Source organism: Pecten maximus, chromosome 7, assembly GCF_902652985.1.
Source record: "Pecten maximus chromosome 7, xPecMax1.1, whole genome shotgun sequence".
NCBI classification, from domain to species: Eukaryota; Metazoa; Mollusca; class Bivalvia; order Pectinida; family Pectinidae; genus Pecten; species Pecten maximus.
Window position 1 is genome coordinate 2,065,948 of NC_047021.1, and position 15,549 is coordinate 2,081,496.

A 15,549-nucleotide genomic window follows, 5' to 3' on the forward strand; every position below is an offset into this window, starting at 1 on the left:
ATATTTCTATTTCAAATACAGATATCTCTAATTATTACATAGATATGTCTGAATTAGAAATAAAGATATCTCTTTAAATACAGATATCTGGTTCTGAGCATTAAATGGGTAAATTTCCAAACGACTTGCCATAGAAATTTAATAAATATATGTTACTCTAGTCAGTGTTGTGTAAGTTCCAACATAAACAACAGCCCCAGGAAATAATCAATAATCAGCATTGCCGTGTGTGTTCTATTTTCACCGTTGTTCAATGATGGCAAGTTTTGTACATCATAAATGTACATAGTGTATAATTATTAGATTTCTATCTAGTTGAAAAGTTGCCCCCAACATATTTAAGAAGTTAGTTGTTATAAAGATAATTTGTAGTTCTTTTATTATAAATTAGTAGATTGTTGTGCAACCGGAGTTAGACATTGCCATTTTCCCAATCTGGAAGCTAAACAGCAATAACTTCTTGATGTATTGCGATTTGTGACATGTATAGAGATGTGTGACAGTATAGAGATGTGTGACAGTATAGAGATGTGTGACAGTATTGAGATGTGTGACATGTATCGAGACGTATTAACATGTATTGAGATGTGGCAATGTTTAAATTGTTATCTTACCTTATTTTACTAATAGATGTATTCAATTGTGTGATTCCTAATACCTTTTGTTATCACATAGTTAAAAGTGTATGTACCTGGAATATTGAAAAAATTAACGATAACAGATTTTTATCTGAAAGGTTTGTAATTCCTTTACATGGTTACACAATAGATGTCTATTTTCTATCAACAGGATCAGTCACCGTGAATCTATAGAAATTCCAATGTTACCAATGAAATTGTTTTTTAAATGCATGATTTGTTGAAATATATAAAATCTACAATTTTTATATTTGAATAAAATTGTATTTGGTAAGTTATGTGATATTTTTGTCTAGTTGTGTCTGATTGCGTCACAATCAGAAAACCTAATTAATAGATTAATGAATTACTAATTGTTTATAAACAAAAAATAAATAAAGCTAACAATTTTCCACCAATTCATGACCATTTAATGCAATGGAGAGCAAACTGTAAAATTGTTGGTTTTAAATGGTTTAAACCCTTTCAATATTTGTTGATTGCATTAAAAAAATCAAATGTTTCCTGGGAATCAATACACATATGAAGGAATTCATTGTCCTCTTAAATTTTGCCTTTAAATTATCACATTTTAATGGACATTAATTATTTTGAATTTCCATGCCATGAATTTGAACATCCTAAATAAATTTGTGGGAATATTATGGTTATGAAATGTTCTAATTTATTCAGTCTTTAAATTGATGGCATCATCATGAGAGGGCTACCCCATCAACTTTCTGTGAACATTAAATTCAATGAGAACCCTGTTATTCCTGTGTAATTAGGTTGTTACTTATCCAGCATAATTTATGACTCTTTCATTTCTTCCGACTAATTCTCCATGGTTGTGTGGCAAAAATAACAAAAACACAGCAATAATGTTGGGGATTTTATATGGAAAAATTGTAAAACATACAAAATTTGTCATAACCATAGATAGTGTCTTGTTCTTTCTCTTTTTAAAGAGCAAAAAGAACAAAATGTAACAATGTACAACTTACAATGACAAATTTGCAGATATTAGAGAGAACTGGTCTGTTACAGGAGGGGAAAAAAGGTACTGTAACACTGTATACATTAATGGATACATTATACTCTGAATAAACACTGTGTGGTACCATAGATACTCCTTTGGTACACCATGGATACTCCTTTGGTACACCACGGATACACAGTATTCTGAATAAACACTGTTTGGTACCATAGATACTCCTTTGGTACACCATGGATACACAGTATTCTGAATAAACACTGTTTGGTACCATAGATACTCCTTTGGTACACCATGGATACATTATACTCTGAATAAACACTGTTTGGTACCATAGATACTCCTTTGGTACACCATGGATACATTATACTCTGAATAAACACTGTTTGGTACCATAGGTACTCCTTTGGTACACCATGGATACATTATACTCTGAATAAACACTGTTTGGTACCATAGATACTCCTTTGGTACACCACGGATACACTGTATTCTGTATATACACCATTTGGTACCATAGATACTCCTTTGGTACACCATGGATACTCCTTTGGTACACAATAGATACTCCTTTGGTACACCATGGATACTGTATTCTGTATATACACCATTTGGTACCATGGATACTCCTTTGGTACACCATGGATACACTGTACTCTGTATATACACCATTTGGTACCATGGATACTCCTTTGGTACACCATGGATACTGTATTCTGTATATACACCATTTGGTACCATGGATACTCCTTTGGTACACCATGGATACACTGTACTCTGTATATACACCATTTGGTACCATAGACACACCTTTGGTACACTATGGATACTCCTTTGGTACACCATGGATACACTGTATTCTGTATATACACGGTTTGGTACCATAGATACTGCTTTGATACACCATGGATACTCCTTTGGTACACCATAGATACTCCTTTGGTACACCATGGATACACTGTATTCTGTATATACATGGTTTGGTACCATTGATACTCCTTTGGTACACCATGGATACTCCTTTGGTACACCATAGATACTCCTTTGGTACACCATGGATGCACTGTATTCTGTATATACACGGTTTGGTACCATAGCTACTCCTTTGGTACACCATGGATACACTGTACTCTGTATATACACCATTTGGTACCATAGATACTCCTTTGGTACACCATGGATACTCCTTTGGTACACCATGGATACACTGTATTCTGTATATACACCATTTGGTACCATAGATACTGCTTTGATACACCATGGATACTCCTTTGGTACACCATAGATACTCCTTTGGTACACCATGGATACACTGTATTCTGTATATACATGGTTTGGTACCATTGATACTCCTTTGGTACACCATGGATTCTCCTTTGGTACACCATAGATACTCCTTTGGTACACCATGGATACACTGTATTCTGTATATACACGGTTTGGTACCATAGATACTCCTTTGGTACACCATGGATACACTGTATTTTGTATATACACGGTTTGGTACCATGGATACACTGTATTCTGTATATACACCATTTGGTACCATAGATACTGCTTTGATACACCATGGATACTCCTTTGGTACACCATAGATACTCCTTTGGTACACCATGGATACACTGTATTCTGTATATACATGGTTTGGTACCATTGATACTCCTTTGGTACACCATGGATACTCCTTTGGTACACCATGGATACACTGTTTTCTGTATATACACGGTTTGGTACCATAGATACTCATTTTGGTACACTATGGATACACTGTATTCTGTATATAAACCATTTGGTACCATGGATACACTGTATTCTGTATATAAACCATTTGGTACCATGGATACACTGTATTCTGTATATAAACCATTTGGTACCATGGATACACTGTATTCTGTATATAAACCATTTGGTACCATGGATACACTGTATTCTGTATATACACGGTTTGGTACCATTGATACTCCTTTGGTACACCATAGATACTCCTTTGGTACACCATGGATACACTGTATTCTGTATATACACCATTTGGTACAATAGATACTCATTTTGGTACACTATTACTTTCGATTTGAAACAATTGATCTGACCATCTGGTAATCTTCAGAAACACCATCTCTATCATGGATACTATTAAGATACACCACTGATAATCTATAGATACACCATGGATACTCCTTTGGTACACCATAGATACTCCTTTGGTACACCATGGATACACTGTATTCTGTATATACATGGTTTGGTACCATTGATACTCCTTTGGTACACCATGGATACTCCTTTGGTACACCATAGATACTCCTTTGGTACACCATGGATACACTGTATTCGGTATATACACGGTTTGGTACCATAGATACTCCTTTGGTACACCATGGATACACTGTATTTTGTATATACACGGTTTGGTACCATTGATACTCCTTTGGTACACTATGGATACACTGTATTCTGTATATAAACCATTTGGTACCATGGATACACTGTATTCTGTATATAAACCATTTGGTACCATGGATACACTGTATTCTGTATATAAACCATTTGGTACCATGGATACACTGTATTCTGTATATACACGGTTTGGTACCATTGATACTCCTTTGGTACACCATAGATACTCCTTTGGTACACCATGGATACACTGTATTCTGTATATACACCATTTGGTACAATAGATACTCATTTTGGTACACTATTACTTTCGATTTGAAACAATTGATCTGACCATCTGGTAATCTTCAGAAACACCATCTCTATCATGGATACTATTAAGATACACCATGGATACTCTATAGATACACTATGGATATTCTATAGATACACCATGGATACTCTATAGATACACTATGGATATTCTATAGATACACCATGGATACTCTATAGATACACTATGGATACTCTATAGATACACTATGGATATTCTATAGACTAGATACACCATGGATACTCTATAGATACACTATGGATATTCTATAGATAAGATACACCATGGATACTCTATAGATACACTATGGATACTCTATAGATACACTATGGATATTCTATAGATTAGATACACCATGGATACTACATAGATACACCAAAGATACACCATATACATCTTAACCATTAATACTATGCCTGGATTACCTAAACTTCACTCCATCGTGCCATTAATACTATGTATGACTACCTAATTGACAGTGATCACACTTTAATATAAAATGGACAAATATCCTTTATACCCTCGATACATGCTGTTATATTCTCGATTCAAAATGTATTATGGATAAAGAATTTAAAATGAAATTTTAAGAAATACAATTTATTAATACCTGTTATTATGTATGATCAACTTTTCCTTAGATTTCAAGTAAAATGGTAGAATCAGACAGGTTGCTTTAACCAGGTATGGGCAAATGAGAAATCTCTAAAATGAGAACAATTTACTGAACATCTGGACGGCCAGCTAAAATTAGTACAGAATTTAATACTAAAACAATCCAGTTATGTTTGAAAAAATATTCAATACACAAAGTCTTCAATGTTTGTGTGACTATTTTTTCTTCAGAAGCTGGATTTCATTGAATCACATTCAATGTGAACACTACAGGATTTGAACACATAGAGTATAACATTATATTTAATAACATAATGTACAGCAGATCTGGAATTCTTGTCTCTGTGTATTAAGTCTGACTGATGTACCTATATTGTATATCAGGAATAGATTGTAATTTGTTACTCAAACTTGACATATAATTGACAGATATTTTTCTGTATTATAGCTTCCTAACAATCTAAATAAAAAAAAAAACAATCAACCAAAACAGGTAATATGTCTGTGATGAGGGTACTTTCACATCAGTAACTCTATACCGACGTGTACAGGTAACTCTATACCGCCATATACAGGTAACTCTGTACCGCCATGTACAGGTAACTCTGTACCGATGTGTACAGGTAACTCTACACCGACGTGTACAGGTAACTCTACACCGACGTGTACAGGTAACTCTGTACCGACGTGTACAGATAACTCTGTACCGACGTGTACAGGTAACTGTACCGACGTGTACCGGTAACTCTGTACCGACGTGTACCGGTAACTCTGTACCGACGTGTACAGGTAACTCTACACCGACGTGTACAGGTAACTCTACGCCGACGTGTACAGGTAACTCTACGCCGCCGTGTACAGGTAACTCTGTACCGCCGTGTACAGGTAACTCTGTACCGACGTGTACAGGTAACTATGTACCGACGTGTACAGGTAACTCTGCACCGACGTGTACAGGTAACTCTGCACCGACGTGTACAGGTAACTCTGCACCGACGTGTACAGGTAACTCTGCACCGACGTGTACAGGTAACTCTACACCGACGTGTACAGGTAACTCTGCACCGACGTGTACAGGTAACTCTGCACCAACGTGTACAGGTAACTCTGCACCACGTGTACAGGTAACTCTGTACCGACGTGTAAGTAACTCTGTACGGTTACAGGTAACTCTGTAACCGACGTGTACAGGTAAACTCTGTACCGACGTGTACAGGTAACTCTACACGACGTGTACAGTAACTCTACACCGACGTGTACAGGGTAACTCTGGTACCGACGTGTACAGGTAACTCTGTACGACGTGTATTACGGTAACACTGTACAGGTCTCTGTACCGACGTGTACAGTAACTCTATACCAACATGTACAGGTAACTCTATACCAACATGTACAGGTAACTCTTCACCGACGTGTACAGGTAACTCTGTACCGACATGTACAGGTAACTCTGTAACGACGTGTACAGGTAACTCTGTAACGACGTGTACAGGTAACTCTATACCAACATGTACAGGTAACTCTACACCAACGTGTACAGGTAACTCTGTACCGACGTGTACAGGTAACTCTGTACCGACGTGTACAGGTAACTCTGTAACGACGTGTACAGGTAACTCTGTACCGACGTGTACAGGTAACTCTGTACCGACATGTACAGGTAACTCTGTACTGACGTGTACAGGTAACTCTATACCGACATGTACAGGTAACTCTGTACCGACGTGTACAGGTAACTCTGTACCGACGTGTACAGGTAACTCTGTACTAACTGATACCTACATGGTGTTTCTATACAGAAATCTAAATATACATTGTTTACCTTTTAAAGAGAAGAGTGTGTATTGATACCTGCTGTGGTACATAACAACATAAAAAATCACAACCACTGAAGACAAATTCTGTAAACACAGGAACAAAAATACTCACATATTGAACTTTAGGGTTATCTGACATCATGAATACTTACAGGGTAAAATATACATTTTATATTACATGGTTATTATTATGATATACACGGCTTCTAATTATGTGACCTATAAAATAAGTTACAAACAACAACAAAGTATTTAAATGTTAAGAGTGATTGGTGACAATATGGCCGTAATTATGTGATGTGACAATATAGCTGTGAATAAACCATGACACAATAATATCGCCATAAATGTGTGACAACATGACAATATCGACGCAAGTGATGGAAAGATTATATCGTCATAAACATGCAATCAAGGCTATATAATATATATAATACAAACTTGCTGAAATGCACATTTCACATCGTCAAATGATATACCACAAAATCACAGAAAGCCCAATTAAGGTAAAGAGTACCATCAAGGTAAAAAATATATTTATTACAAAAACAATTTTTTTCATGAAATTCCACTAATGTTTAAAATTAGAATATTATTATTAAACATCAAAAAAGAACATAAAATACCAAGAGGAATCTGGGATTGAACATTGAACCTAACTGTTCCAACACTCATTAAATTGATTAATCTTGCTATCATTGAGTTATTAATGCACAGCATAAAAAGTTTACAGACTTATGAATAAACTTTATCAAGGGGAATAACTCTAAGCCAGAAATCTCATTTATTCAGAATTAATAGCTGAATAATCAGAACTCTTCTTTGTGGCCTACAAGTAGGTATTTTGTACCCTTTACCTTAATCTTACATAGATACTGACACTGTCTTAAATGATAGGTGGTATGGAATAATTTGTAACACTTTCAACACAATTTGACGGGAAATTAAAAAGAAAAGAAAAAAAAAAAAAAATAGATTACTGTACTTATTGTTTAATTCACTCATATTCCAACAACATCAGGATATTCCATATATTGTATTAATAATGATCATAATATTCAGCCTTACATTTTTTTACTTTGATCAGAAGTTCTTTTGTATATCAAACCTTATCAAATTCTTAGATTCACCCTGATTATCATACAATCATTAGAGTTAATTTCCCAACCTCAGGTACTGAGTTTTCTGTAGTTTGTGAGCAGAAAGAAGTGTTCAACTTGTCACATTTGAAACTCGATTTTGTGTAATGACGTGGATTATATCAGAAATGCTATTTTTGTATTCTCATAAAAGAAAGAGCAAAATCTGTGTTGTTTGAAATGATGGTACACAGGCATGATATTACCCTGATGACACTTGGTGTGGGAACTCTAATTAGCTTTAGATACATTACTGTTCCATTAAAATCTGACTTCTGTGTACTCGTCCTACAATATCTCTGGTGTAAGCTGCAGTCATATTTTTCATACATTCTAAGGGAATGAATGCATTTGAATTAGAATCAATCTAGTGAACCAACAGAGGATGAGAAAATCATAGAAATGGAGTAAGATATTAAGTATATATGCCAGGTATTGTGTTCTGTAACAGCTCATTTCTATCTAAGATAATCAGTATGCAATGAAATGTAAAGAAAAATTAAAATGATCATGACAGTTCAAAATATACATTTTGTATGTAATGACAATAATGATATTTATAATAAGAATCTAGCTAATATATCACTTTTATAATGTTTATACAAAGTATATACCACAATATATACAAACAACAACAACAACAACAACAACACATCCACAGTAACGAGATCAATACAGGATGATAGGTAACAATATTGACAACAACAGAGATGATAAAAATGAATGAAAATAACAAAAGAGTGGTATGGACCACGGTATGGTCTACTGACCACGGTATGGTCAAGTGTTGTAGGGCTGACCAAAGTATTATGCCTGTATATTAAATACTAAATAACAACAAAACACCTGGCTGTACCGACGGTAACATAGTAACATAGCTAACTAAACACCTGGCTGTACCGACGGTACAATAGTAACATAGCTAACTAAACACCTGGCTGTACCGACGGTAAAATAGTAACAAAGCTAACTAAACACCTGGCTGTACCGACGGTACAATAGTAACATAGCTAACTAAACACCTGGCTGTACCGACGGTAACATAGTAACATAGCTAACTAAACACCTGGCTGTACCGACGGTAAAATAGTAACAAAGCTAACTAAACACCTGGCTGTACCGACGGTAAAATAGTAACAAAGCTAACTAAACACCTGGCTGTACCGACGGTACAATAGTAACATAGCTAACTAAACACCTGGCTGTACCGACGGTACAATAGTAACATAGCTAACTAAACACCTGGCTGTACCGACGGTAAAATAGTAACATTGCTAACTAAACACCTGGCTGTACCGACGGTAAAATAGTAACATAGCTAACTAAACACCTGGCTGTACCGACGGTAAAATAGTAACATAGCTAACTAAACACCTGGCTGTACCGACGGTAAAATAGTAACATTGCTAACTAAACACCTGGCTGTACCGACGGTAACATAGTAACATAGCTAACTAAACACCTGGCTGTACCGACGGTAAAATAGTAACAAAGCTAACTAAACACCTGGCTGTACCGACGGTAAAATAGTAATCAAACATGTACAGATTATTGCAAAACTCGCCTTTGACTTCACGCTGCAGCAGATTCAGTTTGTTGAGGTAGAGACAGCTAGCTCTAAGATATATTTCTCTAATTACATAGTCAACAAAATAAAATGCTTAAATCTATAATAATTATATCGTATTTAATGGTAGGTTCACACTTTCTGAATGATTATTTAATCAGTGAAGCTACTCGATTAAAGGTAAATTTGCTGAAGAAGTCATCAATGGCTATCCGACGTCTAAAAAGGATTGTCTGCCTCATATAATGCTTTTTGAACAACAGAAATATGATGAGATTGATATCAGAGTTCATGCTGGATCACAAGTCTAAGAAAGGCTGATTGAACTGCCATAGGACCAAAACAAGGTCATATATATATTGAATTAATAATAGATATTACACTGTTAAGACCATCGTTTTTACCCCTGTAATCTAATCATAACTAAAGGTACTTAACGTCTAGTCATAAGATTTGTTTAATGAGGTTGTTTCAAACTTAATATATATTCGACCTCTCAACTTAAGGTCACTGGGGCTAGATGTATTCAGGTCATTTCTTTGAATAATTCTAAACAAACAGCAAGAATAACTCCTTGTTTAAGCTATGCAAGCAGTAATATTTATATCATACTGATGAGCATCATGATTTATTCTATCAAAATTGAACTGAAAGCTGTACACCCTTACAGACCATTCAGCTAGAAAAATACCACAACTGTAAACTTTCAAAAATTTGAAAGTGAAAATCAATGAAAGTAATTTATTTGAACAAACCTGATACAGCCCCATTATGTTTCATGTTAAGTGCCATGCTTGACTCCAGGCATTATAGTTCTTGAGAAGAAGTATACAATCACTCCTACCTGAGATTAAATTATCACACATTTCATGTATGAACTTTAAAAAGAAACAATATCAATATTAAATGATTCACACTCACAGAAATGTCATACATTTAGCAATATTACTTTAGGTAGAGCGATTCAGCTTGTTGTCCATGTCAGTATTGTGCTGTAGATATAAAGCACCTGTAATAGTCTAGAGAAATTGTACTTATATTTTTGTCTGTGAAATCACAATCGAGATTGATCTATTAAAAATGAAAATTCAAATGTCTAACAATGTTTACCCAGCAGCAACTAAACAAAGAACATGTAGAGGTAATTAGAGGAAATTACTCCTTCAATTAAACTCTTAAATTTACATTGGATGTTGAAAGATTAGTGAAATAAAAACAAAATTACTGTAAAATTGTTTTATCCACATAATTACTTTTTCTCTGTCAAGTTGCAATTATAGAAGATTGAGAAAATAAAATTTTATTACACTTTGCACATGTAACTGAACCATAAGATGTATAATACTATCAATCAGTTTATACCGTCGAGTAAAGTACAGGACTGATCAAGGAAAAAAACAAAGTCAATAGTTACAATATCAGCCTGATGATAATGTGTAAAAGAAAAGCACCAGTAATCAATTCATTACGACATTTTTTCTCTTATACATGAAGGACACTGCTAGGACAACTACAACAACGGCTAGAAGCTGCTTCATAAAAAAAAATCAAAAAGATAATCTGTTTGTAGAATGTAAGAAAGACAACTGATTGTATTAACAATCTAGGGAGGATAAATATAGTAACAAGACGCACCAGGTATCTAACAACACAGTACACTATTAGTAGTTATAACACCAGATATTTACAATCTCCACCAGCTGTATATTTCCAACGGACTTTCTTGTCCGACCTTACAAATTTAAAATAGATTAAGTACAATATACATGAGCAATTCAAACAGTAAAACAACCATTTGAAAAATATCAAAGTTGAAAATAGGTTATGAAAATAAAATTGTGCCATTTATCATTTGATATATAAACTGTCATGTCAAATTTGAAGTCAATCTACATAAAAGGGATATGAAGATTTTGAGAGTAAAATTCTTTGTCTATGAGTACTTCATGCAGGCGTCAAACTAAACAGAGATGGCATTAAGTGGATTACACGGGGGAAACACATCGTAAATATCGTTAATATTTCTTCTTCCATTTTGATTTTGTATGACTAGCTTTGCAATATTCATCACATAGTTAATACTGGTCATAAAAAAAAGTGATACAATTTGAATTATAGATATTACACTGTTAAGACCATCGTTTTTACCCCTGTAATCTAATCATAACTAAAGGTACTTAACGTCTAGTCATAAGATTTGTTTAATGAGGTTGTTTCAAACTTAATATGTATTTGACCTCTGAACTTAAGGTCACCAGGGCAAGATGTATTCAGGTCATTTCTTTGAATAATTTTAAACAAATAGCAAGAATAACTCCTTGTTTAAGCTATGCATGCAGCAATATTGATATTATACTGATGGGCATCATGATTTATTCTAGACTATCAAAATTTAACAGCCACCAGGATCTATCAGCAGATAAGATCTAACTATCAGTATGCTTAATATGAAATGGTTTACATGACAAACAGCACAGGATAGAAATAATGAATGTGTCTCAAAGGTAGTAAACTGGCACACTGGAAGTGACATTCTACTGGAAGTGACACACTACATGTAGTTGGGACTATGTGGATATAATTAGGTCTGGGGATTTTTTGTAGCACTTGTGACCTATACAATTATATTGATTTAAATTAAATTAATTTAGTAAACAATTACAGCATAGTGTACATCATTCTGTATATACAAGACATTTTAAATAGAACAGAAACAATCATGGAAATTAGCCAATCAAAGTGAAGCTCACATATAGATCCGATATATCAGTGATCATATTAAACAGATTTTAATTCAAATAAGAATTAGTCTGTTTATAAATTAATCTCCTCTAAAGACAAAGTCTTAGTTTGTTAATTAGATAAAAATAGATTAATTGTTAGATAAATATTTCTGATTTGTTTTGTTGTAAAGAATATAAATACCACTTTACCTACAAAGTATAGATCCTATATTATAAGTTTGACATACAAAGTATAGATCCTATAAATAAGATTGACATACAAAGTATTGATCCTATAAATAAGATTGACATACAAAGTATTGATCCTAAGATTGACATACAAAGTTTTGATCCTATAATTAAGATTGACATACAAAGTATTGATCCTATAAATAAGATTGATATAAACTGCTTGTGAAACACACTTCTTTATTAGTCGTTTGAGGTATCTTACTGGTGTGAGAGACTGGATTTCCTAATGCAATATGCTTTATGACAAGCATGACAATCACAACCACTAAGGGACTAACACTAACCATATCACTACCTCCCTCACATACACTGGTATGTTACTGAACCTCTGGACTAACACTAACCATATCACTGTCTGCCACACATACACTGGTATGTTACTGAACCTCTGGACTAACACTAACATACCACTACCTCCCACACATACACTGGTATGTTACTGAACCTCTGGACTAACACTAACCATACCACTACCTCCCACACGTACACTGGTATGTTACTGAACCTCTGGACTAACACTAACATACCACTACCTCCCACACATACACTGGTATGTTACTGAACCTCTGGACTAACACTGGTATGTTACTGAACCTCTGGACTAACACTAACCATACCACTGTTTCCCACACATACACTGGTATGTTACTGAACCTCTGGACTAGCACTGGTATGTTACTGAACCTCTGGACTAACACTAACCATACCACTACCTCCCACACATACACTGGTATGTTACTGAACCTCTGGTCTAACACTAACCATACCACTACCTCCCACACATACACTGGTATGTTACTGAACCTCTGGACTAACACTGGTATGTTACTGAACCTCTGGTCTAACACTAACCATACCACTACCTCCCACACATACACTGGTATGTTACTGAACCTCTGGTCTAACACTAACCGTACCACTACCTCCCACACATACACTGGTATGTTACTGAACCTCTGGACTAACACTGGTATGTTACTGAACCTCTGGACTAACACTAACCATACCACTGTTTCCCACACATACACTGGTATGTTACTGAACCTCTGGACTAACACTGGTATGTTACTGAACCTCTGGACTAACACTAACCATACCACTGTCTCCCACACATACACTGGTATGTTACTGAACCTCTGGACTAACACTAACATACCACTACCTCCCACACATACACTGGTATGTTACTGAACCTCTGGACTAACACTAACCATACCACTACCTCCCACACATACACTGGTATGTTACTGAACCTCTGGACTAACACTAACATACCACTACCTCCCACACGTACACTGGTATGTTACTGAACCTCTGGACTAACACTAACCATATCACTACCTCCCACACATACACTGGTATGTTACTGAACCTCTGGACTAACACTAACCATATCACTACCTCCCACACATACACTGGTATGTTACTGAACCTCTGGACTAACACTAACCATATCACTACCTCCCACACATACACTGGTATGTTACTGAACCTCTGGACTAACACTAACCATACCACTGTCTGCCACACATACACTGGTATGTTACTGAACCTCTGGACTAACACTGGTATGTTACTGAACCTCTGGACTAACACTGGTATGTTACTGAACCTCTGGACTAACACTAACATACCACTACCTCCCACACATACACTGGTATGTTACTGAACCTCTGGACTAACACTGGTATGTTACTGAACCTCTGGCCAGGAGAAATAAAAAAAAATATTGGGCAGATGTTTAACTTACTGATAACAACATTATATTTTACACTTTGTATTCCATCTTGTAAATGATGTTGTAATGTTACATACAACTTTATTTAGTATTCCAGACTTGTTACATTAACTATAAACATCAGCTTAAATCATGTGAAAAGTGAGAAAAACAAGAAAAATCAATGCTGTTTTCACAAAATTATCAAAATGATAATCTTGTACTAATCTTCTAAAACTTGATGAAATCTGGCCTTTATAATTAGAATTTATTAGTAATTGATATGTTACAATAAAGAATCTATGAAACTGGTATTTAATGATACAAGAGACCCCAAAGGGACCTTGGACCTTTGAATGGTCTATGTCAGTCCTATGAAAGACTGATCTTTTCTCTACTTTTCCTTACTTTCCCCTCTTCCCCCATGGGGAGGGGAGGGGCAGTAACAGCTTTAGGGGGCAGGGATGGGAGGGGCAGTAACAGCTTAAGGGGGTAGGGATGGGAGGAGAAGTAACAGCTTGAGGGGGTGGGGATAGGAGGGGCAGTAACAGGTTCAGGGGGTGGTGGATGGGAGGGGCAGTAACAGCTTGATGGGGTGGTGATGGGAGGGGCAGTAACAGCTTGATTGGGTGGGGATGGGAGGGGCAGTAACAGCTTCAGGGGGTGGGGATGGAAGGGGCAGTAACAGCTTGAGGGGGTGGTGGATGGAAGAAGCAGTAACAGCTTGAGGGGTGGGGATGGGAAGGGCAGTAACAGCTTGAGGGGTGGTGGATGGGAGGGGCAGCAACAGCTTGAGGGGTGGGGATAGGAGGGGCAGTAACAGCTTGAGGGGGTGGTGGATGGAGGAAGCAGTAACAGCTTGAGGGGGTGGGGATAGGAGGGGCAGTAACAGCTTGAGGGGGTGGGGATAGGAGGGGCAGTAACAGCTTGAGGGGTGGTGGATGGAAGGGGCAGTAACAGCTTGAGGGGGTGGGGATAGGAGGGGCAGTAACAGCTTGAGGGGATGGGAATAGGAGGGGCAGTAACAGCTTGAGGGGTGGTGGATGGAAGGGGCAGTAACAGCTTGAGAGGGTGGGGATAGGAGGGGCAGTAACAGCTTGAGGGGGTGGGGATGGGAGGGGCAGTAACAGCTTGAGGGGATGGGGATAGGAGGGGCAGTAACAGCTTGAGGGGGTGGGGATGGGAGGGGCAGTAGCAGCTTGAGGGGGTGGTGGATGGAAGGGGCAGTAACAGCTTGAGGGGGTGGGGAGAGGAGGGGCAGTAACAGCTTGAGGGGGTGGGGATAGGAGGGGCAGTAACAGCTTGAGGGGGTGGGGATGGAAGGGGCAGTAACAGCTTGAGGGGGTGGGGATGGGAGGAGCAGTAACAGCTTGAGGGGATGGGGATAGGAGGGGCAGT

At 36.7% G+C, this 15,549-nt stretch overlaps 1 protein-coding gene and 1 long non-coding RNA gene across 53 annotated transcripts; both read right to left on the reverse strand.

Annotated features, from left to right (window-relative positions):
* Positions 1-1,496: 1,496 nt before the first annotated feature.
* Positions 1,497-6,036, reverse strand: LOC117331303. 50 transcript variants are annotated; one of them, XM_033889961.1, is made up of 8 exons: positions 4,227-6,036; positions 3,800-3,860; positions 3,119-3,306; positions 3,019-3,079; positions 2,892-2,974; positions 2,422-2,847; positions 2,075-2,360; positions 1,497-1,974 (listed from the first exon to the last, which is right to left on the reverse strand). In XM_033889961.1, the coding sequence occupies exons 1-8, from the start codon at positions 4,278-4,280 to the stop codon at positions 1,580-1,582; spliced, it is 1,554 nt and encodes a 517-aa protein (XP_033745852.1). In that variant the 5' UTR covers positions 4,281-6,036; the 3' UTR covers positions 1,497-1,579. The 50 variants fall into 50 exon arrangements, with proteins under 50 accessions (XP_033745852.1, XP_033745843.1, XP_033745863.1 ...); XM_033889952.1 differs by having other exon boundaries at positions 3,800-3,926; XM_033889972.1 differs by lacking the exon at positions 3,800-3,860.
* Positions 6,037-12,539: 6,503 nt separating this feature from the next.
* LOC117331306 lies at positions 12,540-14,818 on the reverse strand. Of its 3 annotated transcripts, none has more exons than XR_004533461.1 (5): positions 14,136-14,818; positions 13,509-14,105; positions 13,419-13,478; positions 13,029-13,388; positions 12,540-12,998 (listed from the first exon to the last, which is right to left on the reverse strand). It is a non-coding gene; the product is annotated as an uncharacterized LOC117331306 (long non-coding RNA). The 3 variants fall into 3 exon arrangements; XR_004533460.1 differs by having other exon boundaries at positions 13,029-13,088; positions 13,119-13,388; positions 13,419-14,105; XR_004533459.1 differs by having other exon boundaries at positions 13,419-14,105.
* Positions 14,819-15,549: the final 731 nt, after the last annotated feature.

Coding starts and splice junctions, on each gene's coding strand:
- LOC117331303 (XM_033889921.1), bottom strand. CDS start 4,300: ATGAGTATCTATTGTACCAAATGGTGTATATACAGAATACAGTGTATC. Junction 2,361..2,421: donor GTATCCATAGTGTACCAAAG/GTGTGTCTATGG, acceptor GGTGTACCAAAG/GAGTATCCATGGTACCAAAT. Junction 1,975..2,074: donor ATCCGTGGTGTACCAAAGGA/GTATCTATGGTA, acceptor TCAGAGTATAAT/GTATCCATGGTGTACCAAAG.